The following is a 26544-nucleotide window of genomic DNA, read 5'->3' as shown; positions in this document are numbered from 1 at the left end:
ATCCAAGCCGATTTGGAGGGCTGAGCTGGGAGGATCGCAATAGGGGCCACACATTTGAGACCAGCCTGGTAAAAATAGTGAGACCTCATCTCTACAAAGATGTAATGTAATTAGCCACATTGCTGGCACTTTACCTGTAGTCCAGCTACTTGGGAAGCAGCGAGGCTGGAGGGATCATTTCAGCCCAGGAGGTTTGGATACGTGAGTTACTATTATGCCCATACACTACAGCCTGGATGACAGCTATGTTCCTCCCTCCAAAGAAAATAAATTTCATTAAATAAAATACGATTTGTGTTCATGGTAGAGCCTGTATTGGAAAAGGAAGAAACTCCTGAGGGGCTGAAAGAGTGAATGCCCAGTGGGCCAGATATTGGTTCACCTCTCCCCAGCCTCCAGCTCCTAGTCACCATATCTGGGGAGGGGAGAGGGATTTGAGAAGTAAAACCCAGTGGAGATGTGTGGGAAGGGAGATGTCTGTTTAATCTCAGCATAATCCTCTGGCTGTCCTGCCCCAGGATGGTGGAGGACATCGAGTCCACCGACGGCATCACTTTCTTGTTTTTTTCTTCTTTTTTTTTGTTTTTTGGACGGAGAGTCCACTCTGTCGCCCAGGCTGGAGTGCAGTGGCCAGGATCTCAGGCCACTGCAAGCTCCGCCTCCCGTTTTACCCATTTTCCGGCCTCAGCCTCCAAGTAGCGGGACTACAGGCGCCCGTCACCTCCCCGGCTAGTTTTTTTGTATTTTTCTAGTAGAGACGAGGTTCACCGGTGTTAGCTAGGATGGTCTCGATCTGCCTGACCTCGTGATCCGCCTGTCTCGGCCTCCAAAGTGCTGGAATACAGGCTTGAAGCCCCGCGCCCAACCGGTGTCACTTTTTCTTGGGCTCCTTGGAAGCCACCAGGTACGCTCTGGGCACACTGAGGTGGGGAGAGTAGCCTTCTGCATAGGAGGTGTCTTCAAAACCAGGATAGAGTAGTCCATCCTGGGCTGTGGGGCAGGGGGACAGGAGGGGCTGAGAGCAGCCCTGGGGCTGGTGTCACTCGTTGGTGGCGTGGCGGTAACTGACCACCTCGGCCAGGATCCACTGCTCGTCCCCATCCACGGCCTTCACCCGGGCAGCCACCTTGTCTCCAGGTCTGGTCATGTAGTCCCAAGGCGGGGATGGCCCCACAGAGGGGTGGGGGACTGTGAGCAGAACAAAGGGTCAGTCCAGCCCCTGGGCACCAGTCCCTCCCTCGCAGCTGCTGCCCTCACTTGTCACTGGGCTTCCCAATCCACAGGGGCAGGGTCATCAGCACCCCTCTGCGCATGGTCTTCCGGGGTGGCTCCGAGTCATTGTAGAGACCTACGATCTTGGCCGCTGTGGGAAGGAAGGGAGGCCTGAGGCCCCAGGGACAGGTGCTGGCCCTGACTCCCCAGCATGCTGCACTGAGCTGTTGAAGGAACCCCTGGGAGCCCCCAGCCCCTGAGTGAACCTGAGGGTCCAGCAGGACTGTGACCCGATCGGCCAGGTGGCCTACAGGGGCTGCTGTGCTCAACTACAGATGGGTGAGACGGCAGCACAGCAGGCACCCAAGGGAAGAAACGGGTCGGGGGGATTGGGGGGGGGACAAAGCGGGTTCTGAGGTACTGGTGAGGTTCTCTTCTTGATGTCGGTGCTGATACAGAAATGTGTTTCGTTAGTGAAAAGTTCCTAAAATTCGAAGGGTCCCGCGGGAATCGGGGTGAGGCCGGGCACTTCTTCAGCGTCCAGCTGCTCTACTGCCTGAATCCCTGGTACCCGGGCCCTGTCTATGTGGGGTTCACTGTCAACCCTGTTCGTTGGGTCCAGCAGCACAATGGGGGCCGCAAAAAAGGTGGAGCTTGGCGGACCAGTGGGCGAGGTCCCTGATAAGAGGGGAAGGGTCTCCGTGTCCGGAGGAAGGCTTCCTGGAGGAAGTGGAACCGGGGACACAAGCCTGATGAGAGGGACCCGCCAGGCCTGTGACATGGGCGGGGCGTCCAGGGCGAGGACTGAGCCAGTCGCAGGGGAGGAGCATAACGGGGAGGCTGTGCCCTGGGAATCTCGGCGGTGGAAATCCGGGGAGAAGCTATCTGAGGCAAGGGTGATGATCCAGGCTGGGGTCCAGCGCAGGGGTCTTGATGGGCACGCTGGAGTCGGGTGGAGCGCAGGAGGGAGAGGAGCGGGAACAGGTGGGTACCTGGGCTGGAGGCGGGGCCTGAGATGGGCAGGTGCAGGGGGCGTGCCTTCAGGAGTTGCAGGGCCTGGGGCTCAGCTGAAGCCGGGAGTGAGGACCCCGTTCTCGGGTGGGATAGGAGGGAACCCGCGGCGAGGGCGCTGGGCTACGTCCGCAGTGGGGCGCGGCGGGGCTCACAGGACATCGCTGTTCTCCTCCCCAGGGAGATCGTGCTCGTCGTGCAAGGCTTCCCGTCTGCCGTGGCCGCCCTTTGGGTAAGGAAGGAGACCGGGCGGCGGCGTGTGGCCCGGATTTGGGGTCCGACCCCTGCCTGGAGCCGCCCTGACCGCCCCGTACCCCGCCGCGGTTGGAGTGGGCCTGGCACCCCCGCCCTGGGCGCGCCTCCCGGTCCCGCTGCTCCCCGACCTCCGCCCGCCTCACCGCACTGACCACTGGCCTTCGGGCCTCCTCCGCCCCAGGGCGCCACGCAGGTCTCTTTGCTGACGCCGAGCCTGAGCCTGAGCCGGTCCCGGGGCCCAAGAGGCCTGTGCGCCCTGCGCGACCGCGCGCTCCAGGGGAGGTCGGCTCCAGGCAGGGCGGCTTATCCTCCAGAGGACTTTGGATCCAGCTGTTGAGGAGCCAGGAAACGCCCTGATAATTTTGCGACCCTGTCCCCGTCTCTAAGATGGGGATGATAGTATTTATGGCCATTCCTGAGAACAGCAGGACCTGCCTTTTTCCTTTGACTGGAAGGTTCTTCTCTACACCTTCTGTCTTGATAACCTGCCACCTCCACAGGGAGGTCTTCCCTATCGCCCGATTTAAAATTGCAGCCCTGAGAAGCCGGGCATGGTGGCACATGCTTGTAGTCCCAGCTACGGGGGAGGCTGAGGTGGGAGGATGGCTTGAGGCCAGGAGTTGGAGGCCGAAGTGAGCTATGATCACTCCATTGCACTCCAGCCTGGGGGAAAGACCAAGACCCTGTCTCTAAAAAAATAAAATACAATAAAATTGGGGCTCTTTCTTGTGCACTTCCCTGCCCGCCCCCCTTTCCTGAACACTTTTATTGTCTGCCATACTACACATGTTATGCATCTCATTAAACCCCATCGAACTTGTGTACTAAACTGCCTGAGGGCAGCTCTTGTCACTGCTGTAGAACAAAGTCCCACATAGAGCCGATGGCCAACAAATAGTTAATAAAATAACAGACGATGGTCCTGGCTTCTACTGAGCTCTCAGTAAATTTGAGTGAGTAGAGGGCTTGCCCTGCAGAGGTTCAGTGACCTGGCAGCTCTGGCTGCAGTGGTGAGGCTGTGACACAATCAATAACTGCTCATGCTCACAGGACACTGGCCAGCTTAGTCCCTGGGGGCAAGGATTTTAACCCCCCCACCTCCATTTCCTCATCTCTAAGATGTGAATAATAGTCACCCCTGCCTCATAGGATTGATCTGTGTAACCCCCCTCCCACCTTTTTTCTGTGCCACCCACTGCGAGTCTGGGGCTTTTTTCTGGAATGCAATACAAAGTCTGAGTCAAGGGTGCCTTCTGTTGGTTGCTGAGGGCGGGGGCAGAGCTAGTAGCCCATGGTCCTGCCAGTCAAGGGGCTTCCAGAGGAGGGAGGACGGGCCCGTGGCCCTAGCATGTGAGCAGGCTCTTCTCTGCCTGGAAGCCCCGTGCCTCAGCTTCCCCCACACTCCCACCTGCCCGCTTGCCTCTGAACTCAGGCAATTCTTGGAAAGCTTGGGAGACTCACCTTTACTCAGATGGTTACCTGTCTCATGCCCAGCTTGACCTTGAATTTTAAATAGTGAGGACAAAGAACGAGGAGGATGGCGGGATACACTCCTTCCACAGGGCCCTGTGGCTTCCAAGCCTCAGCCTCCTCTGGTCTCTTGAAGCCTCCTTCAAACCCAGGGAAACAAAAGCATGTGCCACAAGCTGCTGTTTTTCTAGGATCTTCTAGCGATACTCCGAGAGCCACAAAACTGTTCCTCCGAGAACAGTTTCTCCAAGAGCCATGAAACTGGGGCTGGCTCCCAGGGTGATGGGACTCCAGTGTCTTTGTTCTTTCTTGTTCTATGCATCCACGCTCTGCTCCACCACTGCCCCTTCAACTCTGTCCACACATATTACTCCAGACTGGCCTTGTGGTCAGAGCCTGGAATGCCTAGGCTGCTGGGGGCTTGCATGCAGGCTGCACTGGACTAGAAGCATTGGTGCCTTCAAGACTGCCCCGGGAAACATGACTTGCCCCGTTTCTGTCTAGTGAGTACCCATTTTTCCCCACTCACCAGCTCACTTCCCTTGGCTGGGTCAATTAGAAAAAGCTCCTCTGTTGGCCTGCCCTATAGGGTGGAATTCAGAGGGCAGCTCAGGAACCTGGTGAGAGCTCAAAAAATTTTAAAAAGGGCCAGGTGCGGTGGCTCATGCCTGTAATCCCAGCACTTTGGGAGGCCAAGGCGGGCAGATCACCTGAGGTTAGGAGTTCAAGACCAGCCTGACCAACATGGTGAAACCCCGTCTCTACTAAAGATACAAAAATTAGCTGGGTGTGGCGGTGGGTGCCTGTAATCCCAGCTACTCAGGAGGCTGAATCAGGAGAATCACTTGAACCCGTGAGGCAGAGGTTGCAGTGAGCCAAGATCATGCCACTGCACTCCAGCCTGGGCGACAGATCAAGACTCCTTCTCAAAATACATAAATTAATTAATTAAACTAAATTTTAAAAAGATGCATACATTGGGCTCTTTTGCCTTTTATTCTTGTGTTTTTTAATCACAACTAAACACTAAACTCACATCTTGGCTTTGTAGATTACTCTAAGCTTGGCTGCAGCTGTGGTGCTAAGGAGGGTAATGGAGAAGTTTCCTCACTCTCAATCACACCCCTTCCTTCCGGGAGCAAACCCAAGTCTGGCCCTGACTCTGGATTCCTCCCACATTGGACCTACCACACCCTCAGGACAGACCATAGCTCTACACTCCCCACACTCAGCCACCAGGACAAGAGAGCCAGATTCCAGAGAGCTCAGGTGAGTACCAGAGTGGAATGGCCCAGGACGCCCTCACACTGCTCAGCTTCTGCAGCCAACATTCCAGCAGCCAAGGCCTCTGCCATACTGGCTGCTTCCCCATGGATATCCAGTTTCACTAGGGGAACCCCAGCCTGGCTTCCCTTCCTTCTTTTTTATTTTTGTTTCTTTGGGACAGGGCTTGGCTCTGACACCCAGTCTGGAGTGCAGTGGCCAAACCGTAGCTCACTGCAGCCTCAAAATCACGGGCTCGCATGATCATCACGCCTCAGCCTCCCGGGTAGCTGGGTGTACAGGAGAGAGCCACCATGCCCAGCTAATTTTTCAAACTTATTTTTAATTAATTAATTAATTAATTTTTTTTTGAGATGGAGTTTTACTCTTGTTGCCCAGGCTGGAGTGCAATGGCATGATACAGCTCACTGCAACCTCTGCCTCCTGGGTTCAAGCGACTCTCCTGCCTCAGCCTCCAGAGTAGCTGGGATTACAGGCATGCGCTATCACGCCTGGCTAATTTTGTATTTTTCATAAAGAAGGGGTTTCTCCATGTTGGTCAGGCTGATCTCGAACTCCGGACCTCAGGTGAGCTGTCCACCTCGACCTCCCAAAATTCTGGGATTACAGGTGTGAGCCACTGCACCTGGCTGCCCAGCTCACTTTTAAACATATTTTTTCTAGCGATGGGGTCTTGCTATATTGCCCAGGTTGGTCCCAAAGTCTAAGGCTCAAGTGATTCTTCCCCATTGGGCTTCCAAAGCTCTGGGATTCCAGGCATGAGCCACCGTGTCCCCTCCTCATTCTGCTGAATCATCAGAGTTTTGTTCATTCCCACACCAGGCTCTGGCCCCCAATACCAGCTCAGTTGCTCAATGGGCCATGTTTGTCCTGGAGCCCAGATGGACTGTGGCCGGGCAAGTGGATCACAGGCCTGGTGGGCCTGGTAGGTTTCCACATGTGAGGGGCCTGAGGGGCTCAAGGAGGGGAGCATTGGGGAGAGGAGCCCACTGGGTGGAGGCTGGGAGTCACAGCAGGAAATGGTGAGACAAAGGGCATTGGCTGGTAGGGAGACAGCACAGGCAGGCCCTGGAGCTTCCTCAGTGCGGCTGGACGCTCCTGGAGACCTTCACACACCCTGCTACCTGGGCCCCGCACCGCGAGGGTGCTTTCACTGGTCTGCACCATGGCCCAGGCCCTGGGATTTTGAACAGCTCTGCAGGTGAATGAAAGGTGTGGCCAGGCTGGGGAACCACCGCATTAGAGGCTGACCTGGTTTCAGCCCCAGCCCTGTCACTGACTGGCTTTGTGAGTGTGGGCAAGTCACTCAGCCTCCCTAGGCCCCAGTGACTTCCCTGAAAGCAAGAATGCCGCTTTCTTGCTGTTGTGATGGTATTAAAGGAAGTGGGCCTGGCTCTGCCCCTGACGCGGGAACATGGAGCTGATCCAGGACATCTCTCGCTCGCCACTGGAGTACGTGAAGGGGGTTCTGCTCATCAAGTACTTTGCAGAGGCACTGGGACCCCTGCAGAGCTTCTGGGCCCGGGCCGATGACCTGCTCATCAGCACCTACCCCAAGTCCGGTAGGTGAGGAGGGCCACCCACCCTTTCCCAGGCAGCAGTCCCCACCTTGGCCAGCGAGGTTGTGCCCTCAGCCTGCTCACCTCCCATCTCCCTCCCTCTCCAGGGACTACCTGGGTGAGCCAGATACTGGACATGATCTACCAAGGCAGCGACCTGGAGAAGTGTCACCGAGCTCCCATCTTCATGCGGGTGCCCTTCCTTGAGTTCAAAGCCCCAGGGATTCTCTCAGGTGTGTGACCCTGTCCTGAGTGCAAGGGGAGGGGAGGAAGACAGGGCGGGGGCTTCAGCTCACCAGACCTTCCCTGACCCACTGCTCAGGGCTGGAGACTCTGAAAGACACACCGGCCCCACGGCTCCTGAAGACACACCTGCCCCTGGCTCTGCTGCCCCAGACTCTGCTGGATCAGAAGGTCAAGGTGAGGCCAGGTACAGTGGCTTATGCCTATCAGCTCAGCACTTTGGGAGTCCAAGGCAGGAGGCTGACTTGAGGCCAGGAGTCAGAAACCAGCATGGGCAACATAGGGATGCAGTCTCTTTCCAGGAAAAAAAAAAAAAAAAAAAAAAAAAGCCAGGTGTGGTAGCCTGTGGTATCAGCTTCTTGGGAGACTGATCTGGGAGGATCACCCAGCCCAGAAGTTTGAGGCTGCAGTGGAGCCATGATCACACCACTGCATTCCAGCCTGTGTGACAGAGAGAGACCCCGACTCAAAGAAAGAAAAAAACCAAAAAGAACAAAAACGTCCAGACGCGGGGCATGAGAATCCAGGGAAGGAGGCTCCGGCGCAACCCAGCTTCGGTCCTGTTCTTCTGGGAAGGTCGCTCCACTTCTTTCAACCTGGTCTCATCTTCAGCGGGGACACCATCTGCTGCTTGCTCTGGCAAGGGTCTGATGACCAGAAACACAAGACTCTTCAGTGTCTGCCTCAGAAAGGCAGCGTGTGGGTGCTCACGGGCCCACTGAGGAGGGAGCTGGAGGGGACCGGGCATGCCTTGCTCCAAACTGGGGTGTGAAGGCGTTTATGCAGATTACATTAGTGTAGAATATGGATCCAGGGACCAGGCCAGGCTTTGACATCTGAGCAGGGTTCAAATCCCAGCTTGGCCCTACCTGTGCTGTAAGATCTCAAGCAGGTCAGCCGCTAAGCCTCAGGTTCCTCCTTTGCTAAACCAAGAGATGAGCTGGCCTGGGGTGAGCTGTGTAGTGATGGCACTGAGGCTGGGTCCTCTGCCCCTGCAGGTGGTCTTTGTTCCCTGAAACCCAAAGGATGTGGCGGTCTCCTACTACCACTTCCATCGCATGGCCAAGGTGCGCCCTGACCCTGGGACCTGGGAGAGCTTCCTGGAGAAGTTCATGGCCGGAGAAGGTGGGTTTGACGGGAGGAAGGAGGGTGTGGAGCCTAGAGGTGCTGGCTATAACACACAGCAACCCTGTTTCGCTGCCCCCTGCCAGTTTCTCCAGTGTCCTACGGGTCTTGGTACCAGCACATGCAGGAGTGGTGGGAGCTGAGCCACACCCACCCTGTTCTCTACCTCTTCTATGAAGACATGAAAGAGGTGAGACCACGTGTGATGCTTCCCCTCATGTGACACCTGAGGGGAGGTACCTCACAGGGACCTGCAAGGCCGCCCAGCCCCCTTCTTGGGCGGCCCCCACTGCAGGTCCGGATTCCCCATCCTGCCTCCCTGGTCAAGGCCTCCTCGCTACAGCCCCACCTGGCAGCGGGCCCCGCACAGCTCTCGTCTCCTGTGCCTGAGTCAGCTGCAGGTGGGCCACGGATTAGATACTTAGTCCTATTGCTTATCCCCACCAAAGGGTGTGCCACCCAGGGCCACAGTCATGGAAGAAGACCATCCCGGTCCTCACCCATAGAAGCCAAGCCCAGCTCATGATGGGATCACAGGGCAGAGAGCAATTCATTTTGCCCCAGGAACCAGGGCCCCGGGGGTCGAGGAGCTGGCTCTGTGGGTTTTCTAGTGGAAGTGGCCAGTTCCTCTCTGAGGTTAGAGAAGGGGACTCATTTTATTTTCCTGAATCAGCAAACCTAGCCTCCACCGTGGAGCCTCTGCTCCTCAGAACCCCAAAAGGGAGATTCGGAAGATCCTGGAGTTTGTGGGGCGCTCCCTGCCGGAGGAGACCGTGGACCTCATGGTTCAACACACGTCATTCAGGGAGATGAAGAAGAACCCTATGACCAACTACACCACCGTCCCCCAGGAGTTCATGGACCACAGTATCTCCCCCTTCATGAGGAAAGGTGGGCGCCGGCCAGCACGGGGTTTGGGGCGGGTGGGAGCAGTGGCTGGAGCCTCCCCATAGGCACTCAGGGCCTCCCCTGGGATGAGACTCCAGCTTTGCTCCCTGCCTTCCTCCTCCAGGCATGGCTGGGGACTGGAAGACCACCTTCACCGTGGCACAGAATGAGCGCTTCGATGTGGACTATGCGGAGAAGATGGCAGGCTGCAGCCTCAGCTTCCGCTCTGAGCTGTGAGAGGGGCTCCCGGGGTCACTGCAGAGGGAGTGTGCGAATCAAGCCTGACCAAGCGGCTCAAGAAGCAAATATGAATTGAGGGCCAGGGACAGTAGGTCATATCTGTAATCCCAGCAATTTGGGAGGTTGAGGTGGGAGGATCATTTGAACCCAGGAGTTCAAGACCAACCTGGGCAACATAGTGAGATTCTGTTGAAAAAAATAATAATAATAACAAAATAAAATCAGTTTTAACAAAAACAATAAAATATGATTTGTGGGCCAGGCAGAGTGGCTCATGTCTATAATCCCAGCAATTTGCGAAGCTGAGGCCAGAGGATCACTGGAGGAGAGGAGTTTGGGACCAGCCTGGTCAGCATTACAAGACGCCATCCCTACAAAAATTTGAGAAAATGATCTGCACGTGGTGGTGGACACCTGTAGTCCCAGCTACTTGGCAAGAGAAGGCAGGAGGATCACCTGAGCCAGGAAGGTTGTGGCTGCAGTTGGCTGTGACTAGGCTAATCTACTCAAGCCTGAGGGACAGAGTGAACCTTGCCTTGAGAAATAAATAAATAAAATTTAATTAAAATAAATTATGATTCAGGACCATTCTGGCCAGCATGGTGAAACCCCGTCTCTACTAAAACAAACAAACAAACAAAACAAAAACAAACAAGCAAAAAAAAAACACACACACAAAAATGAGCGGAGCATGGTGGCAGGCACCTGTAATCTCAGCTACTCCGGGAGGCTGAGGCAGGAGAATCGCTTGAACCCAGGGACAGATGTTGCAGTGAACCAAGATTGTGCCACTTTACTCCAATCTGGGCATAAGACCAAAACTCTGCCTTGAAAATAAATAAATAATTAAATTAAATTAAATACTATTTTTATTTGAGCTGGGCTCAGTGGCTTATGCCTGTAATCGCAGCACTTCAGCCTGGCGGATCACTTGAGGTCAGGAGTTCAAGAGCAGCCCGGCCATCATGGCGAAACCCATCTCTACTAAAAGTACAAAAATTAGCTGGGCATGGTGGTGTGCACCTGTAATCCCACCTACTCCGGAAACTGAGGTGGGAGAATCGATTGAACCGAGGAGGTGGAGGTTTCACTGAGCCAGGATCACGCCACTGTGCTCCAGGCTGGGCGATAGAGCAAGACTCAGTCTTAAAACAACAATAACAACAACAACAACAACAAAACTATGACTTGTGTTCAATGCAGAGTCTCTATTTCAAGCCAAGAGAAACCCTGAGCTGAAAGAGTGATCGCCCAGCGGGGCCAAATACGGCCAGCTCCCCACTCCAGCTCTCCAACTTGCCCTGTTTGGAGAGGGGAGAGGGTCTGGAGAAGTAAAACCCAGGAGATGAGTGGAGGAGGAATGTCTGTTTAATCCCAGCACATCCTCTGCTGTCCTGCCCTGTGTCGTTGGGGGATGGTGAGTCCGCCCGGCAGCCTCACTTTTTTTTGGGCTCCTTACAAGCCACCACGTACCTCTGAGCCACATTGAGGGGAGGGGAATAGCCGTCTGCATAGGAGGTGTCTTCAAACAGGACTGAGTAGTCGTCCTGGGGCTGTGTGGCAGGCAGACAGGAAGGGCTGCTCAGAGACCCCAGGCCAGGACAGGCACCCCCTTCCCCCAGCCTAGACCACAGGAGCCTCTGGGCGGTGGACTCTCAGTCACTCTCATCATCCTTCACTCTGGGGTCAAGAAGTCTTGGCCCAGTCCCTGCTGCTACAGAGCTCTTTTCTCAGTGGCAGGAGGCTCAGGGCAGTGAAAAGGGTGGGGAGAGGAAGGGGCGCTGACTCCCTCCCAGTGGGGCCATAGCTGGAGGGTCTGTTGCCTTTCAGGGATGCTGTGTTCAGAAGACCCAGGGCAGCCCAGAGGGTGGCAGGCAGGGATCCTGGCCTCAGGTGGCTTGTGTCCCATGTCACCAGGAGCACGAGGAGGCAAAAGCCCCGGGCTCAGGGCAGGAGATTCCCATCTCAGAGCTGGTTCTCCTGGGGCTGCAGAAGGAATGCCGCTGACTTGGGGCTTGCCAAGGCTGCCAGGGTTGGCAAGGGGTCAGTGGCCTTTGGGGCTGGAGTGGAAGAGGGAGGGCTGCTGGCAGGTCCCATTAGCTTGGGAGATGAGGACAAAGGGGATAAGGAAGGGGACGCTAGCCTCTCTAATCAATTGGTGACATTGGAGGTGTCACCAATGACGTCTCCCCTGGAGGCTGCTTTACCTGCTGTGGGGGCGTGTGGATCAGGGCGTGGTAGTAGCAGATGGTTTGGGGATACAGGGCCATGATGAGCTGCTCCCTCTGGAACAAGGCCTTGGGGTCCATCTGGGGGTTGGCCTTCCACTGAGGCCGTGACTGCCAGCTCAGGGTGTGTCTCCTCGGGGTTGTGTCAATCTGTGGCTGGGGACACTCCTTCCCAGCTTGACAGCTGTTGTGATACCTGGGTTCTCCTCTTCTTGGTTTAAAATAAATTAGGCAGGCAGGGCGCGGTGGCTGACACCTGTGATCCCAGCACTGTGGGAAGTTGAGGTGGGTGAATCACCTGAAGTAAGGAGTTTGAGACCAGCCTGGTCCACATGAAGAAACCCCGTCTCTACTAAAAATACAAAATTAGCCAGATGCGGTGGTGAACCCTGTAATCCCGGCTACTCGGGAGGCTGAGGAAGGAGAATCGCTTGAACCCAGGAGGAGGAGGTTGCAGTGAGTCGAGATTGCACCACTGCACTCCAGCCTAGGCCACAGAGCAAGACTCCATCTAAAATAATAAATAAATAAATAAAATAATTTAAACAAGAGACGTACAGCAAAAGAAGTGCAGCACAGAGTAACATATTGCAAAAGAAAAACTGTATTTTCCAAGTTAAGTGCATACTAGACAAGACAATACACCTTGAGTGAGTTCAGAACGGGCTTCTCGTCAGGGTGGAACAGTGTTGATTACTACAGGAAAAACTCCCCTTATGGGAATGTTACACGATTGTTCATAATGGGTGGGAAGAGGTGTCACTAGCAAGCATGATCTGGGTGGTCCTCTGGGTGCACATGGGCATTTGCTATACATGCTTATTTCTAGGACACATGTCTCATTAGCATTTTAAATCTCCACCCAGGGGTGTGGTTTTTACTATTAAAATGAGCAAAGGGTCAGTTTGAGGACAGGTAAAATCAAAATGCACATGTTCTCAAAAGGGAAAGTCCCTACTGGGGATAGCTTTGCTTGAATGAACTCAGTGCCCAGGCGAATGCTGAGGCTTACTGTGTTGGCAGTGAGGTCACCAAGGTCGCAGCATCCTGAGAAGATGGTTGTCTCCTTGACTATCTCTCCTGCCTCGCCCAAGTTCCATGACCCGCCCTGGCCCAAATAAGGCCTCCGGTCCATCTCGGGGTTGTCCTTCCACTGGGGCAGGGGGATGATCCAGCGTCAGCTCAGGGTGTGTCTCCTGGCTGTAGAGGGACTTGTGTCAACCTGTGGCCAGGTGGGGATGCTCCTTCCCAGCCATTAGGCTGCCCCCAGGCTCCGTGCCCTGCCCTGGCCTGGACACTCACTCTGCCTTCTTCATCGATGTCTACCTCATACCTGTGGACAAAAGGAGGAAAACGCTGGGTGTAGCCAGGGGCACAGTCCCTGTCGAGGAGTGTGGAGGACGGGGGCAGGGCAAGGACCTGGTGCTCCCTGCACAGCTGGCCCCACCCACATCACCCTCTGTGGAGTTTTCCTCCTGCTGTGCAGACAGGAAGCAGAGCGGCAGCCCAGGCAGGTGCAGCGACCAGAGAGTAGCCCCGGGGCTGGTGTCACTCACTTGTTGGTGGCATGGCTGTAGCTGACCACCTCGGCCAGGATCCAGCTGCTCGTCCCATCACCGGCCTTTTAACGTGGGCAGCCACCTGTCTCCAGTCTGCCACGTGTCACCCTGAGGCGGGGAGTGGCCCCACAGAGGTGGGCCCTGTGAGCAGAACCAAGGGTCAGTCCCAGCCCCTGGGCACCAAGCCTTCCCGTCGCAAGCTGCTGCCCTCACTGTCACCGAAGGCTTCCCGATCCACAGGGGCAGTTCATGGCCGAGCTGCTGCAGCAGGGTCATCAGCACCCCTCTGCGAATGGTCTGTCCGGGGTGGCTCTGAGTCATGTAGGAGACCGTGCGATCTTGGGCCACTGTGGGAAGGAAGGGCGGAAGGCCTGAGCGCCCAGGGACGGTGCTGGCCCCTGACCCCCCTAGCAATGCTGCACTGAGTTGTGGGAAGGAGCCCCTGGGAGCCCCTAGTTTCTCAGTGAGCCTGAGGGCCCAGCAGGACTGTGACCCGATCGGCCAGGTGGCCTACACGGCTGCTGCGCTCAACTACAGATGGTTGAGACGGCAGCACAGTGGGCACCCAGAGGGAGGAACCAGGGACGCATAAAGCAGGTTCTGAGGTGCTGGTCAGGTTCTCTTCCTGATGTCAGTGCTGACCCAGAAGTGTATTTAATGAGAATTTCCTGAAATTGGAAGAATCCTGCGGGGTCGCGGAGAGGTGGAGGCGCTTCTTCAGGGTCTACCTGCTCTACTGCCTGAACCCCCTTCACCAGGGCGGTCTCTATGTGGGGTTCACTGTCAGCCCTGCTTCTCAGGTCCAGCAGCACAATGGGGGCCGCACAAAAGACAAGGCCCAGGCCCGGCGCAGTCGTTCATGCCTGTAATCTCAGCACTTTAGGAAGCCGAAGCTGTCGGATCACTTGAGGTCAGCTGTTCTTCGAGAACAGCCTGGCCAACTTGGTGAAACCCTGTCTCTGATAAAAATACAAACATTAGCCGGGCATGGTGGCACGAACCTGTAATTCCAGCTACTTGGGAGACTGAGACAGGAGAATCGCTTGAGCCCGGGGGGTCGGGACGGTGGTTGCAGCAAGCTGAATCGCGCCATTGCATGGCTGGTGAGACCGGGAGGGTCTCTGAGGCCGGAAGAAGGCTTCCTGGAGAAGGCGGACCGCGCGAGGCACAGGCCTGATGAGAGGGACCCTCCAGTCCTGTGACAAGGGTGGGGCGTCTGGGGAGGAGACAAGGCCTGTCGCAGAGGAGGAGTGTGACGGGGGGAGCCCTGGGAATCTCGGCGGTGGAACTCCGGGAAGGAGCGGGCTGGGGCGGGGTGATGATCCAGGCTGGAGTCCAGCATAGGGGTCTTGGTGGGCACGCTGGGGTCCGATGGAGCGCAGGAGGGAGAGGAGTGGGGACAGGTGGGTACCTGGGTTGGAGGAGGGGCCTGAGGTGGGCAGGTGCAGGGGCGTGACTTCAGGCAGGGGCGGGTGGGGCTCTGCTGAAGTGGGGAATGAGGACCTCACTTTCGGGTGGGATTGGAGGGGACCGGAGGTGGAAAGCGGCGGGACTCCCAGGGACATTCCCGTTCTCCTCCCCAGGGAGATAGCGCTCATAGTGCACAGCTTCCCGTCCGCCGTGGCAGCCCTTCGGCGGGTAAGGAAGGAGACCGGGCGGCCCCTAGTGGTCGGGGTTTGGGGTGCGACCCCTGCCAGGAGCCGCCCTGATGCCCCCGTACCCTGCCGCGGTTGGAGTGGGCCTGGCACGCCCGCCCTGGGCGCGCCTCCCGCTCGTGCTGCACCCCTACCTCCTCCCGACGCACCCTACTGGCCACTGGCCTTCGGGCCTCCTCCGTCCCAGGGAGCCGCGCAGGTCCCTTTGCTGACGCCCAGCCTGAGCCTAAGCCGGACCCTGGAACCTCGAGGCCTGTGCGCCCTGAGCTCCCGCGCGCTCCAGGGGAGGTCCGCCCCAGGCACGGAGGTTCCATTGATGATCCCGGGTCCAGACAACTTCGGATCCAGCTGTCTGTTGAGGAGCCAGGAAACGCCCTGACAGTTTTGCAGCCCTGTCCCCGTCTCTAAGATGCGGTGACAGTACTACTGGCCATTCCTGAGAACAGCAGGACCTGCCTTTCCTTTTGACTGGAAGGTTCTTCCCTACACCTTCTGTCTTCATAACCTGCCACCTCCACAGGGAGGTCTTCCCTGGCTCCCGATTTAAAATTGCAGCTCTGATAAGCCGGGCATGGTGGCATATGCCTGTAGTCCCAGCTACGGGGGAGGCTGAGGTGGGAGGATCGCTTGAGCCCAGGAGTTGGAGGCTGCAGTGAGCGATGGTCGCTCCACTGCACTACAGCCTGGGCAAAAGAGCAACACCGCCTCTAAAACTATAAAATAAAATTGCACTTCTTATGTACCTCCCCTACCAGTCCTTTTCCTGAATACTTTGTTACTTGTGATGTGTTCTATGGCTCTCATTACTCTCTCCCACTCCAACCTTTGCACTAAACTGCCCAAGGACAGCTCTTGTCACTGCTGTAGAACAAAGTCTCAGCGCAAAGCTGATGGCCAAGAAATAGTTAATAAAATAATGGACGATGGGCGCCTTCTACTGAGCTCCCGCTACTTGTGAGTGAGTAGAGGACTTGCCCTGGGGAAATTCAGTGACCTGCTGGGTGTTGCTGAGCTGTGAGGAAGTTCAGGTCTGGCTGCAGTGGTGAGGCTGTGACTCAATCAATCACTGCTGATGCTCACAGGACGTTCACTAGCTTAGTCCCAGAGGGCAACGATTTTAAACCCCCACGTCCATTTCCTCATCCATAAGATGCAAATAACAGTCACCCCTTCCTCACGGGATGGAGCTGCGTGATGCCCAGAACAGTGCCTGTTGCACGGAGGGGCTTGCTGCCAGCTCCCTCTCCCTCCTTGTCTCTTACCTGCCTGCTGCCTGGGACAGGATGAAGAGGGGCCCTTGTGATGCCCCAACCCTGGCTGCTAGCTAAGAGCCCATGTGATCTGCCTGTCAGAGGAGTTCCTTCAGGAAGAACCAGGGCAGCTTCTGCCCCTACGGGGCCAATGCCCTAGGTGAGTGCAGTCCCCCAGCCCCAGCCTGGTCCAGCTCTGGAAAGAGGGTACCCAGTTGTGCAATCCAGGCTGGCGCAGCCAAGTCCTGATCTCGGTATTCAGGGCTGAGCCTGGAGGGGGCTTGTGATGCCTGACTCTGCATCTCTCTCTGGCCCCATGCCTTTTTAGCTGTGAGATGTCACTGCTTTGGGTGACCTCATCTGGCTGTGTCAGATGGGCACGAAGGAAATAGAAGACTCAGAATTAGAAGACGTGAGTGGGCTCTGGCCCCGGCCTCCTACCCCACTCCCTGCCCTGGGCTGCCTGTGACCAACCTTCTTGCCTCTGCAGGCACACTGGACAGCACTGCTGGAGACCTGATCCTGTGTCCCTAACCCCCTCCAGATACTGGTGGCCTAGGGGAGGTCCTCAAAGACCAGTGGGATATCGACCTCGATCAGTCTCCAGGCTGTTGACACCTTAGCCAGAAGGAATTGAAGGACAAGTCAGAAAGTCATGAATGTAGGGAGATTTCTTGCAGAGCAAAAGGACTCACTCAAGAAGGGGAATGTGGGGTCCTCAAGAGTGTCTCATGCCCTACGAGGTTTGGGGATGACCTTTATGGGCTTCTTTAACTAAAGAGGGTTATATTCATGAAGACTCCAGGAAAAGGTAAAGATTTCTCAAGACTGTGGTGCCACAATTTACACCCAAATCCAGGTGTTCCTGGAGCCGTCTTGGCACTGGCGGGTGTATGGTTTTGTATGTTACTGATCGTACAATGAGATCCTAGGTGAAACCTACATCAAATACAGCGCCATGTTGTGTCTGGTTGGTCGTAGCCAGCTTGGTCCTCATCCTATTTTTCAGGGACTTATTGGCCCTTAGCATATGCAGCTATTTCAAGTTTCCTTCTTCTGGTCATGTGAAACTGCTGCCTGGGATTTTCTGTTCACTTGCTACCACTCTATTAATCTCACATTCTTGCCTCTTTTCTGTGCCACCCCGTGTGGGTCTGACCGGTTGTTACTGGAGTGCAATGCAAAGTCTGAGTCAAGGGGGCCTCCTGAAGGTCGCTAGGGCAGGGGCGGAGCTAGTAGCCCGAGGACGTGCCAGTCACGGGGATTCCTCAGAGGCACAGAGGAGGGAAGAGGGACCTGTGGCCCTATCAGGGGAGCAGCCTCTCCTCTGCCTGGAAACCCCAAGTCTCAGCTTTCCCCACTTGCCTCTGAGCTCACGCAGTTCTTGCAAGGCTTGGGAGACTCACCTTTACTCAGATGGTTGGTTACCTGTCTTGCACCCAGCTTGACCTTGAACTTTAAATAGTGAGGCCAAAGAACAAGGAGGATGGGGGGATACCCTCCTTCCACAGGGCCCTGTGGCTTCCAAGCCTCAACTTCCTCGGGCCTCTGTCTGTGGAGCCTCCTTCAAATCCAGGGAAAGAAAGGTACCTGCCAGGGGCTGTGGTTCATCTAGGATTTTCTACTGATGCTCTGTGAGGTCCTCTGGGAGCCATGAAGCTGGGGCTGGCTCCCAGGGCAAGGGGACTGCATTATCCTTGTTCTTTCTTGTTATATGCATCCATGCTCTGCTCCTCTCCTGCCCCTTCACTCTGCCCACACACATCACTCCAGACTGGCCTTGTGGTCAGAGCCTGGAGTGCATGGGCTGCTGGGGGCCTATGGGCTGCACTGGGCCAGAACCCCTGGCACCTTCAAGACTGGCCTGGAGCAGGCAGGTAGGTGAGGGGCCTACCTATCCCATCTTTCTCCTCCAATCCCTCCCCTCTCTTGCCTGGTTCAATCAGAGAAAGCTTGTCTGTTGGCCTGCCTGGTAGGGGCAGGTCAGGAGCCCTGTGACATCTCACAAAAAAAAAAAAAAACCCCAAAAACAAATCCACCATTGGGCCCTTTCCCCTTTCATTCTTCTGTTTTCTACACACCAAACCCAGTCATGGCTTTGGAGATCACTCTAAGCTTCTCTCCAGCTGGCATACTGAGGGTAATGGAGAAGTTCCTCCACCCCCAACCCCACCCCTTCCTTCCGGAAGCAAATCTAAGTCCGGCCCTAGCTCCAGATCCCTCCCACACTGGACCTAGGAAACCCTCAGCACAGACAACACCCCTGCATTCTCCACGTTGGACCCACACTCAGCCACTGCGGGCGAGGAGGGCAAAAGGCCAGGTTCCCGAGAGCTCAGGTGAGTGACACACTGGAATGGCCCAGGGCGCCCTCACTCTGCTCAGCTTCTGGCTCCAACATTCCAGAAGCCGAGGCCTCTCCCATCCCTGCCCTTTCCCCATGGATATCCCATTTCAGACAACCCCAGCTGGCGTGAATCCCCCTCCCTTGCTTTTTTTTTCTGGGGAGGCCAGGACTTGCTGTCACCCAGGCTGGAGTGCTGTGGGATCCTGGCCACTGCAGCCTTTAACTCCTGGGCTCAAGTGATTCTCCTGCCTCAGCCTCTGGAGTAGCTAGGACCTACCATTCTGCCTGGATAGTTTTTAAAAATATTTTAAAAGATTTTAGAGATGGTGTCTTGCAATGCTGCCCAGATTGGTCTCCAACTCCTGGCCTCAGCCTCCCTAGGGTCTGGGATTACAGGCGGGAGCCACCCTGCCTGGGCCCGTCCTTTTGCTGAGTCATCAGAGTTTTGTTCATTCCCACAGCAGGCTCTGGCCCCTAGTACCAGCTCAGTTGCTCAGTGGGCCGTTGTTTGTCCTGGAGCCCAGATGGACTGTGGCCGGGCAAGTAGATCACAGGCCTGGTCAGCCTGGGAGGTTTCCACATGTGAGGGGCACAGGGAACTCAAGGAGGGGAACATAGGGGACAGGAGCCCACTGGGTGGAGGCTGGGGGTCACAGCAGGAAATGGTGAGACAGAGGGCAATGGCTTGTAGGGAGACAGCACAGGCAGGCCCTAGAGCTTCCTCAGTGCGGCTGGACACTCCTGGAGACCTTCACACGCCCTGCTATCTGGGCCCCGCGCCACGAGGGTGTTTTCACTGGTTTGCACCATGGCCCAGGCCCTGGGATTTTGAACAGCTCTGCAGGTGAATGAAAGGTGTGGTCAGGCTGGGGAACCACCGCATTAGAGGCTGACCTGGTTTCAGCCCCAGCCCTGTCACTGACTGGCTTTGTGAGTGTGGGCAAGTCACTCAGCCTCCCTAGGCCCCAGTGACTTCCCTGAAAGCAAGAATGCCGCTTTCTTGTGGTTGTGATGGTGTTAAGGGAATGGGCCTGGCTCTGCCCCTGACGCAGGAACATGGAGCTGATTCAGGACACCTCCCGCCCACCACTGGAGTACGTGAAGGGGGTTCCGCTCATCAAGTACTTTGCAGAGGCACTGGGACCCCTGCAGAGCTTCCGGGCCCGGGCCGATGACCTGCTCATCAGCACCTACCCCAAGTCCGGTAGGTGAGGAGGGCCACCCACCCTCTCCCAGGCGGCAGTCCCCACCTTGGCCAGCGAGGTTGTGCCCTCAGCCTGCTCACCTCCCATCTCCCTCCCTCTCCAGGGACTACCTGGGTGAGCCAGATACTGGACATGATCTACCAAGGCGGCGACCTGGAGAAGTGTCACCGAGCTCCCATCTTCATGCGGGTGCCCTTCCTTGAGTTCAAAGCCCCAGGGATTCCCTCAGGTGTGTGACCCTGTCCTGGGTGCAAGGGGAGGGGAGGAAGACAGGGCTGGGCCTTCAGCTCACCAGACCTTCCCTGACCCACTGCTCAGGGCTGGAGACTCTGAAAGACACACCGGCCCCACGGCTCCTGAAGACACACCTGCCCCTGGCTCTGCTGCCCCAGACTCTGTTGGATCAGAAGGTCAAGGTGAGGCTGGGCACAGTGTTTCACATCCGTAATCCCAGCACTTTGGGAGGCTGAGGTGGGAAGATCCCTTGAAGGCAGAAGTTCCAGACCAGTCTCTTCCAAAAAAAACAAAAAAGAAAATCAGGTATGCATAGTGGTGTGTACCTGTAGTACCAGCTACTCAGGAGGCTGAGGTGGGAGGATCACCTGAGCCTGGGAGTTCAAGAGTGAAGTAAGCTATGATCACACCACTGCACTCCAGACTGGGTGACAGAGAAACCTTGTCTCAAAAAAAGATGAAGAATAAAAAGAGGGGCCGGCAGGCGTGGTGGCTGACGTCTGTAATCCCAGCACTTTAAGAAACTGAGGCAGGCAAATCACTTTAGACTAGGAGTTCGAGACCAGCCTGGCCTACATGGCAAAACCCCATCTCTACTAAAAATACAAAAAAATTAGCCAGGTGTGGTAACGGACATCTGTAATCCCAGCCACTCGGGAGGCTGAGGCAGGACAATTGCTCGAACACGGGAGGCAGAGGTTGCAGTCAACCGAGACCTCACCATTGCACTGCAGCCTGGGAAACATGAGTAAAACTGTCTCAAAAAAAAAAAAAAAAAAGCAGCAGGGGTCGGGGGGCTGGGCCTGTTGTGGCTCAAACCTGTAATACCAGCAGTTTGGGAGGCTGAGGTGGGCAGATCACCTGAGGTCAGGAGTTCGAGATCATCCTGGCCAACATGAAGAAACCTCATCTCTACTAAAAATACAAAAATTAGCCAGGCGTTGAGGCAGGCGCCTATAATCCCAGCTACTCAGGATGCTGACGTGTGAGAATCGCTTGACCTGAGAGTCGGTGGTTGCAGTGAGCTGAGATCATGCCACTGCACTTCAGCCTGGGAGACAGAACGAGACTTCATTTCAAACTAATAAATATTAAAAAAGGTTTGCCACCTGTGATGGCTCACTGCTGTAATGCCAGCACTTTGGGAGGCTAACGTGGGTGGAACACTTGAGCTCAGGAGTTCCAGACCAGCCCGGGAAAAATGGGGAGACTCCATCTCTATAAAAAATGCAAAATATCAGCAGGGCATGGTGGTATGGCGCCGTAGTGCCAGGTACTCAAAAGTCCGAGGTTGGAGGATTGCTTGAGCCTGGGAGGTCAAGGCTGCAGTGAGCTATCACTCCAGTGCACTCCAACCTGGGCGACACGAAAAAAGAAAGATCAAGGTCTTTTTTTTTGAGACAGAGTCTCAAAAAACACAAACAAACAAACAAACAAATCCCACAAAACACACAACAAAAAGAAAAAGCAAAGGTCCAAGTAAGGTGTGGGGCATGTGAATCCAGGGAAGGAGGCCCCGGCTCAGCCCAGCTTTGGTCCTGTTCTTCTGAGAAAGTCGCCTCACTTCCTCCAGCCTTGTCTCATCTTCCACGGCGGGGGGACTGTCTGCCTTTTGCTCTGATGACCAAGAACATGAGACTTCAGTGTAGACCTAAGAAAGGTAGAGGGTGGGTCCTCATGGGCCCACAAAATTTGGTGGTAGTGGGAACATGCCTGGCGGAGCATGCCTTGCTCCAGATCAGGGTGTGACGCATTGATGCAGATTATATTACTTTAGAATATGATGGTCTCAGGGACCAGGCAGGATTTTGGCTTCCAAGCAGGGTTCAGATCCCAGCTTGGCCCTACCAGTGCGATGAGATCTCAAGCAAGTCAGCCTCTAAGCCTCAGGTTCTTCCTTTGCCAGACCAAGAGATGAGCTGGCCAGGGGAAGGCTGTGTGGTGATGGTGCTGGGGTCAAGTCTTCTGCCCCCGCAGGTGGTCTATGTTGCCCGCAACGCAAAGGATGTGGCGGTCTCCTACTACCACTTCTACCACATGGCCAAGGTGCACCCTGACCCTGGGACCTGGGACAGCTTCCTGGAGAAGTTCATGGCCGGAGAAGGTGGGTTTGACGGGAGGAAGGAGGGTGTGGAGCCAAGGTGTGCTGGCTATAACACACAGCAACCCTGTGTCCCTGCCCCCTGCCCGCTTCTCCAGTGTCCTACGGGTCCTGGTACCAGCATGTGCAGGAGTGGTGGGAGCTGAGCCACACCCACCCTGTTCTCTACCTCTTCTATGAAGACATGAAGGAGGTGAGACCACCTGCGATGCTTCCCCTCATGTGACACCTGGGGGCAGGCACCTCACAGGGACCCGCCAAGGCCGCCCAGCCCCGTTCCTGGGCGGCCCCCACAGCAGGCCCGGATTCCCCATCCTCCTGCCTGGCCCAGGCCTCCCGGCTACAGCCCCACCTGGCAGCGGGTCCCACACAGCTCTCATCTCCCGCACCTGAGTCAGCTGCATGGGTGGCCAAGGATTAGATACTTAGATACTATTGCTTATCCCCACCAAAGGGTGTGCCACCCAGGGCCACAGTCACGGAAGAAGATCATCCCGGTTCTCACCCATAGGAGCCAAGCCCAGCTCATGATGGGATCACAGGGCAGAGAGCAATTCATTTTACCCTAGGGACCGCGGCCCCGGGGATCAAGGCTCTTCGGTGTTTCTCGGGGAAGTGGCCAGATCCCCTCTGAGATTAGAGAGGGGACTTGTTTTGTTTTGCTCCACTGAGGAGCCTCTGCTCCTCAGAACCCCAAAAGGGAGATTCAGAAGATCCTGGAGTTTGTGGGGCGCTCCCTGCCAGAGGAGACCGTGGACCTCATGGTTCAACACACGTCATTCAGGGAGATGAAGAAGAACCCTATGACCAACTACACCACCGTCCCCCAGGAGTTCATGGACCACAGTATCTCCCCCTTCATGAGGAAAGGTGGGTGCCGGCCAGCACGTGGGTTTGGGACGGGTGGGAGCAGCGGCTGGAGCCTCCCCATAGGCACTCAGAGCCTCCCTTTGGGTGGGACTCCAGCTTTACTCCCTCCCTTCCTTCCTCCTCCAGGCATGGCTGATTCCCCATCCTGCCTCCCTGGCCCAGGCCTCCCCGCTACAGCCCCACCTGGCAGCGGGTCCCACACAGCTCTCATCTCCTGTGCCTGAGTCAGCTGCAGGGTGGCCACAGATCAGCTACTTTTTTTTGAGACCAAGTCTTGCTCTGTTGTCCAGGATGGCGTGCAGTTGTGTGCTATCAGTTCAGTATAACCTCCCCCTCCCAGGTTCAAGTGATTCTCCTGCCTCAGCCTCCTGAGTAGCTGGAATTACAGGTGCACACTGCCACACCTGGCTAATTTTTGTGTTTTGCCATGTTGGCCAGGTGGGTCTCCATCTCCTGAGCTCAGGTGATCCGCCTGCCTCAGCCTCCCAAAGTGTTGGGATTACAGGCCTGGACCATGGTCACTTGCCACAGATCAGCTCTCTATTCCGATTCCTTCTCCCTGCCAACGGTTATGCCACCCAGGGCCACAGTCAGAGAAGACGACCATCCCAGTCCTCACCCACAGGAGCCAAGCCCAGCTCATGACGGGATCACAGGGCAGACAGCAATTCATTTTACCCCATGGACCGGGGCCCCGGGGGTCGAGGAGCTGGCTCTGTGGGTTTTCTAGTGGAAGTGGCCAGTTCCCCTCTGAGGTTATAGAAGGGGACCCCTTTTATTTTCCCAAATCGGCAAACCTAGCCTCCACTGAGGAGCCCTCTGCTGCTCAGAACCCCAAAAGGGAGATTTGGAAGATCCTAGAGTTTGTGGGGCGCTCCCTGCCGGAGGAGACCGTGGACCTCATGGTTCAACACACGTCATTCAAGGAGATGAAGAAGAACCCTATGACCAACTACACCACCGTCCCCCAGGAGTTCATGGACCACAGTATCTCCCCCTTCATGAGGAAAGGTGGGCGCCGGCCAGCACGGGGTTTGGGGCAGGTGGGAGCAGCGGCTGGAGCCTCCCCATAGGCACTCGGGGCCTCCCGTGGGATGAGACTCCAGCTTTGCTCCCTGCCTTCCTCTTCCAGGCATGGCTGGGGACTGGAAGACCACCTTCACCGTGGCGCAGAATGAGCGCTTCGATGCGGACTATGCGGAGAAGATGGCAGGCTGCAGCCTCAGCTTCCGCGCTGAGCTGTGAGAGGGGCTCCCGAGGTCACTGCAGAGGGAATGTGCGAATCAAGCCTGACTAAGCGGCTCAAGAATAAAATATGATTTGTGTTCAATGCACAGTCTCCATTTCAAGCCAAGAGAAACCCTGAGCTGAAAGAGTGATCGCCCAGCGGGGCCAAATACGGCCACCTTCCCACTCCAGCTCCCCAACTTGCCCTGTTTGGAGAGGGGAGAGGGTCTGGAGAAGTAAAACTCAGGAGACGAGTGGAGAAGGAATGTCTGTTTAATCCCAGCACGTCCCCTGCTGTCCTGCCCTGTGTCGTTGGGGGATGGCGAGTCCACCAGGCAGGGTCACTTTTTCTTGGGCTCCTTACAAGCCACCACGTACCTCTGAGCCACATTGAGGGGAGGGGAATAGCCGTCTGCATAGGAGGTGTCTTCAAACAGGACTGAGTAGTCGTCCTGGGGCTGTGTGGCAGGCAGACAGGAAGGGCTGCTCAGAGACCCCAGGCCAGGACAGGCACCCCCTTCCCCCAGCCTAGACCACAGGAGCCTCTGGGCGGTAGACTCTCAGTCACTCTCATCATCCTTCACTCTGGGGTCAAGAAGTCTTGGCCCAGTCCCTGCTGCTACAGAGCTCTTTTCTCAGTGGCTAGAGACCCAGGGCAGTGAAAAGGGTGGGGAGAGGACGGGGCGCTGACTCCCTTCCTAATGGGGCCATAGCTGGAGGGTCTGCTGCCTTTCAGGGACCCAGGGCAACCCAGATGGTGGCAGGTAGGGATCCTAGCCTCAGGTGGCTTGTGTCCCATGTCACCAGGAGCACAACGGGGTAGGAGCCCGGGGCTCAGGGCAGGAGCTTCCCATCTCAGAGCTAGTTCTCCTAGGGCTGCAGAAAGGAAGTCGCTGACTCGGGGCTTGCTAAGACTGCCAGGGCTTGCAAGGGGATGGTGACCTTTGTGGCTGGAGTGGAAGAGGGAGGGCAGCTGGTGGGTGCTGTCAGCTTGGAGCCTGTGAGATGAGGACAAGGGGAGGGATGGGGGAGAGGACCCCTCGTCTGTCTGATCAGCCTGTTCTGACATCACCCATGGCCTCTCCCATGGAGGCTGGTTTACCCGCTGTGGGGGTGCATGGATCAGGGCACGGTAGAAGCAGGTGGTCTGGGGATACAGGGCCAGCACGAGCTGCTCCTTCTGGAACAAGGCCTCGGGGTCCGTCTCTGGGTTGGCCTTCCACTGGGGCAGCGGGATGACACGACGCCGGCTCAGGGTGTGTCTCCTGGGAGAAGAGGGGCTTATATCAACATATGGCCAGGTGGGGATGCTCCTTCCCAGCTGTTAGGCTGCCCCCAGGCTCCGTGCCCTGCCCTGGCCTAGACACTCACTCTTTGCCTTCTTCATCGATGTCGTCTACCTCATACCTGTGGACAAGAGGAGGAAAACGTGGATGCAGCCAGGGGTGCAGTCCCTGTCGGGGAGTGAGGATGGGGGAGGACCTGGTGCTCTTTGCACAGTTGGCCTCTGGGGAGCACCCTCTGGGGAGCTTTTCTCCTGCTGTGCAGACAGGAAGCAGAGCGGCAGCCCAGGCAAGTGCGGTGACCAGAGAGCAGCCCCGGGGCTGGTGTCACTCACTTGTTGGTGGCATGGCTGTAACTGACCACCTCGGCCAGGATCCACTGCTCATCCCCATCCACGGCCTTCACCCGGGCAGCCACCTTGTCTCCAGGTCTGGCCACGTAGTCCCCTGAGGCGGGGATAGCCCCACAGAGGGGTGGGGGCCTGTGAGCAGAACAAAGGGTCAGTCCCAGCCCCTGGGCACCAGCCCCTCCCTCGAAGCTGCTGCCCTCACTTGTCACCAGGCTTCCCGATCCACAGGGGCAGGGTCATGGCCGACTGCTGCAGCAGGGTCATCAGCACCCCTCTGCGCATGGTCTTCCGGGGTGGCTCCGAGTCATTGTAGAGACCTGCGATCTTGGCCGCTGTGGGAAGGAAGGGAGGCCTGAGGCCCCAGGGACAGGTGCTGGCCCTGACCCCCCAGCATGCTGCACTGAGCTGTTGGAGGACCGCCTGGGAGCGCCCAGTTCCTGAGTGAGCCCGAAGGCCCAGCAGGACTGTGACCCCATCGGCCATGTGTCAACACCTATAGGGGCTGCTGCGCTGAACCACAGTTGAGTGAGAGGGCAGCACAGCGCACACCCAGGGGGAGGAAGCAGAAGACAGCGGTTTCCGAGTTGCTGTTCAGGCTGTGTTTGCTGATCTGAATGCTGGTTACAGAAGTGTGTTCAGTTAGTGAATATTTCATTGAACTCTGCACTTACGTGTACTTTTCTCCTATTAATATACGTTGTAATTCAATAGAAAGTTAAAATAAACGGCCGGGCGCGGTGGCTCAAGCCTGTAATCCCAGCACTTTGGGAGGCCGAGACGGGCGGATTACGAGGTCAGGCGATCGAGACCATCCTGGCTAACACGGTGAAACCTCGTCTCTACTAAAAAATACAAAAAACTAGCCGGGCGAGGTGGTGGGTGCCTGTAATCCCAGCTACTCGGGAGGCTGAGGCAGGAGAATGGCGTAAACCCGGGAGGTGGAGCTTG

General features: G+C 56.4%; 3 protein-coding genes and 1 long non-coding RNA gene across 17 annotated transcripts in view; 2 read left to right on the top strand and 2 right to left on the bottom strand.

The window, feature by feature from the left end:
* Positions 1 to 1094: 1094 nt before the first annotated feature.
* LOC108523685 (uncharacterized) lies at positions 1095 to 3095 on the bottom strand. Its single transcript, XR_001883867.1, has 4 exons — positions 2631 to 3095; positions 2205 to 2449; positions 1258 to 1363; positions 1095 to 1188 (listed from the first exon to the last, which is right to left on the bottom strand). It is a non-coding gene; the product is annotated as an uncharacterized LOC108523685 (long non-coding RNA).
* Positions 1357 to 24110, top strand: LOC108523679 (sulfotransferase 1A1). 14 transcript variants are annotated; one of them, XM_017864403.1, is made up of 10 exons: positions 1357 to 2196; positions 2404 to 2455; positions 5000 to 5217; positions 19379 to 19530; positions 19635 to 19760; positions 19850 to 19947; positions 21743 to 21869; positions 21965 to 22059; positions 23567 to 23747; positions 23869 to 24066. In XM_017864403.1, exons 3-10 carry the CDS (start codon positions 5042 to 5044, stop codon positions 23979 to 23981), a joined length of 1068 nt encoding a protein of 355 aa, XP_017719892.1. In that variant the 5' UTR covers positions 1357 to 2196; positions 2404 to 2455; positions 5000 to 5041; the 3' UTR covers positions 23982 to 24066. The 14 variants fall into 14 exon arrangements, 10 of the variants coding, with proteins under 10 accessions (XP_017719892.1, XP_017719891.1, XP_017719888.1 ...); XR_001883865.1 differs by lacking the exon at positions 23567 to 23747 and adding an exon at positions 22542 to 22736 and having other exon boundaries at positions 1357 to 2455; positions 23869 to 24110; XR_001883863.1 differs by lacking the exon at positions 23567 to 23747 and adding an exon at positions 22539 to 22736 and having other exon boundaries at positions 1357 to 2455; positions 23869 to 24110.
* LOC108523684 (sulfotransferase 1A1-like) lies at positions 5932 to 9516 on the top strand. The gene is given in 7 exon segments (XM_017864415.1): positions 5932 to 6794; positions 6899 to 7024; positions 7114 to 7211; positions 8033 to 8159; positions 8255 to 8359; positions 8856 to 9050; positions 9172 to 9516. Coding segments are annotated over 7 exon segments (912 nt in total). The 5' UTR covers positions 5932 to 6646; the 3' UTR covers positions 9285 to 9516.
* A 110-nt stretch (positions 24111 to 24220) lies between the features above and the next one.
* Positions 24221 to 26544, bottom strand: part of SGF29 (SAGA complex associated factor 29) — a 42313-nt gene continuing 39989 nt past the window's right edge. The window contains exons 6-10 of the mRNA XM_017864411.1: positions 25799 to 25928; positions 25582 to 25728; positions 25335 to 25370; positions 25066 to 25228; positions 24221 to 24421 (exon numbers count right to left, since the gene is read on the bottom strand). Coding sequence (XP_017719900.1) covers positions 24305 to 24421; positions 25066 to 25228; positions 25335 to 25370; positions 25582 to 25728; positions 25799 to 25928 — 593 coding nt within the window. The 3' untranslated portion in view covers positions 24221 to 24304. The remainder of the gene's footprint in view (positions 24422 to 25065; positions 25229 to 25334; positions 25371 to 25581; positions 25729 to 25798; positions 25929 to 26544) is intronic.

This window comes from Rhinopithecus bieti, unplaced genomic scaffold (assembly GCF_001698545.2).
Source record: "Rhinopithecus bieti isolate Rb0 unplaced genomic scaffold, ASM169854v2 scaffold_76167, whole genome shotgun sequence".
Taxonomy (NCBI): domain Eukaryota; kingdom Metazoa; phylum Chordata; class Mammalia; order Primates; family Cercopithecidae; genus Rhinopithecus; species Rhinopithecus bieti.
Note: the sequence above shows the minus strand (reverse complement) of the source record. Positions and strands in the feature narration are given on the sequence as shown.

Excerpts from the sequence above, each read along its gene's own strand:
- LOC108523679 (XM_017864399.1), top strand. The coding sequence starts at position 2,228 with ATGGGCAGGTGCAGGGGGCGTGCCTTCAGGAGTTGCAGGGCCTGGGGC. Across the intron at positions 2,456-4,999 it reads CTGCCGTGGCCGCCCTTTGG|ATTACTCTAAGCTTGGCTGC; the intron begins GTAAGGAAGGAG and ends TTGGCTTTGTAG. Across the intron at positions 22,060-23,566 it reads TCTATGAAGACATGAAGGAG|AACCCCAAAAGGGAGATTTG; the intron begins GTGAGACCACCT and ends TCTGCTGCTCAG.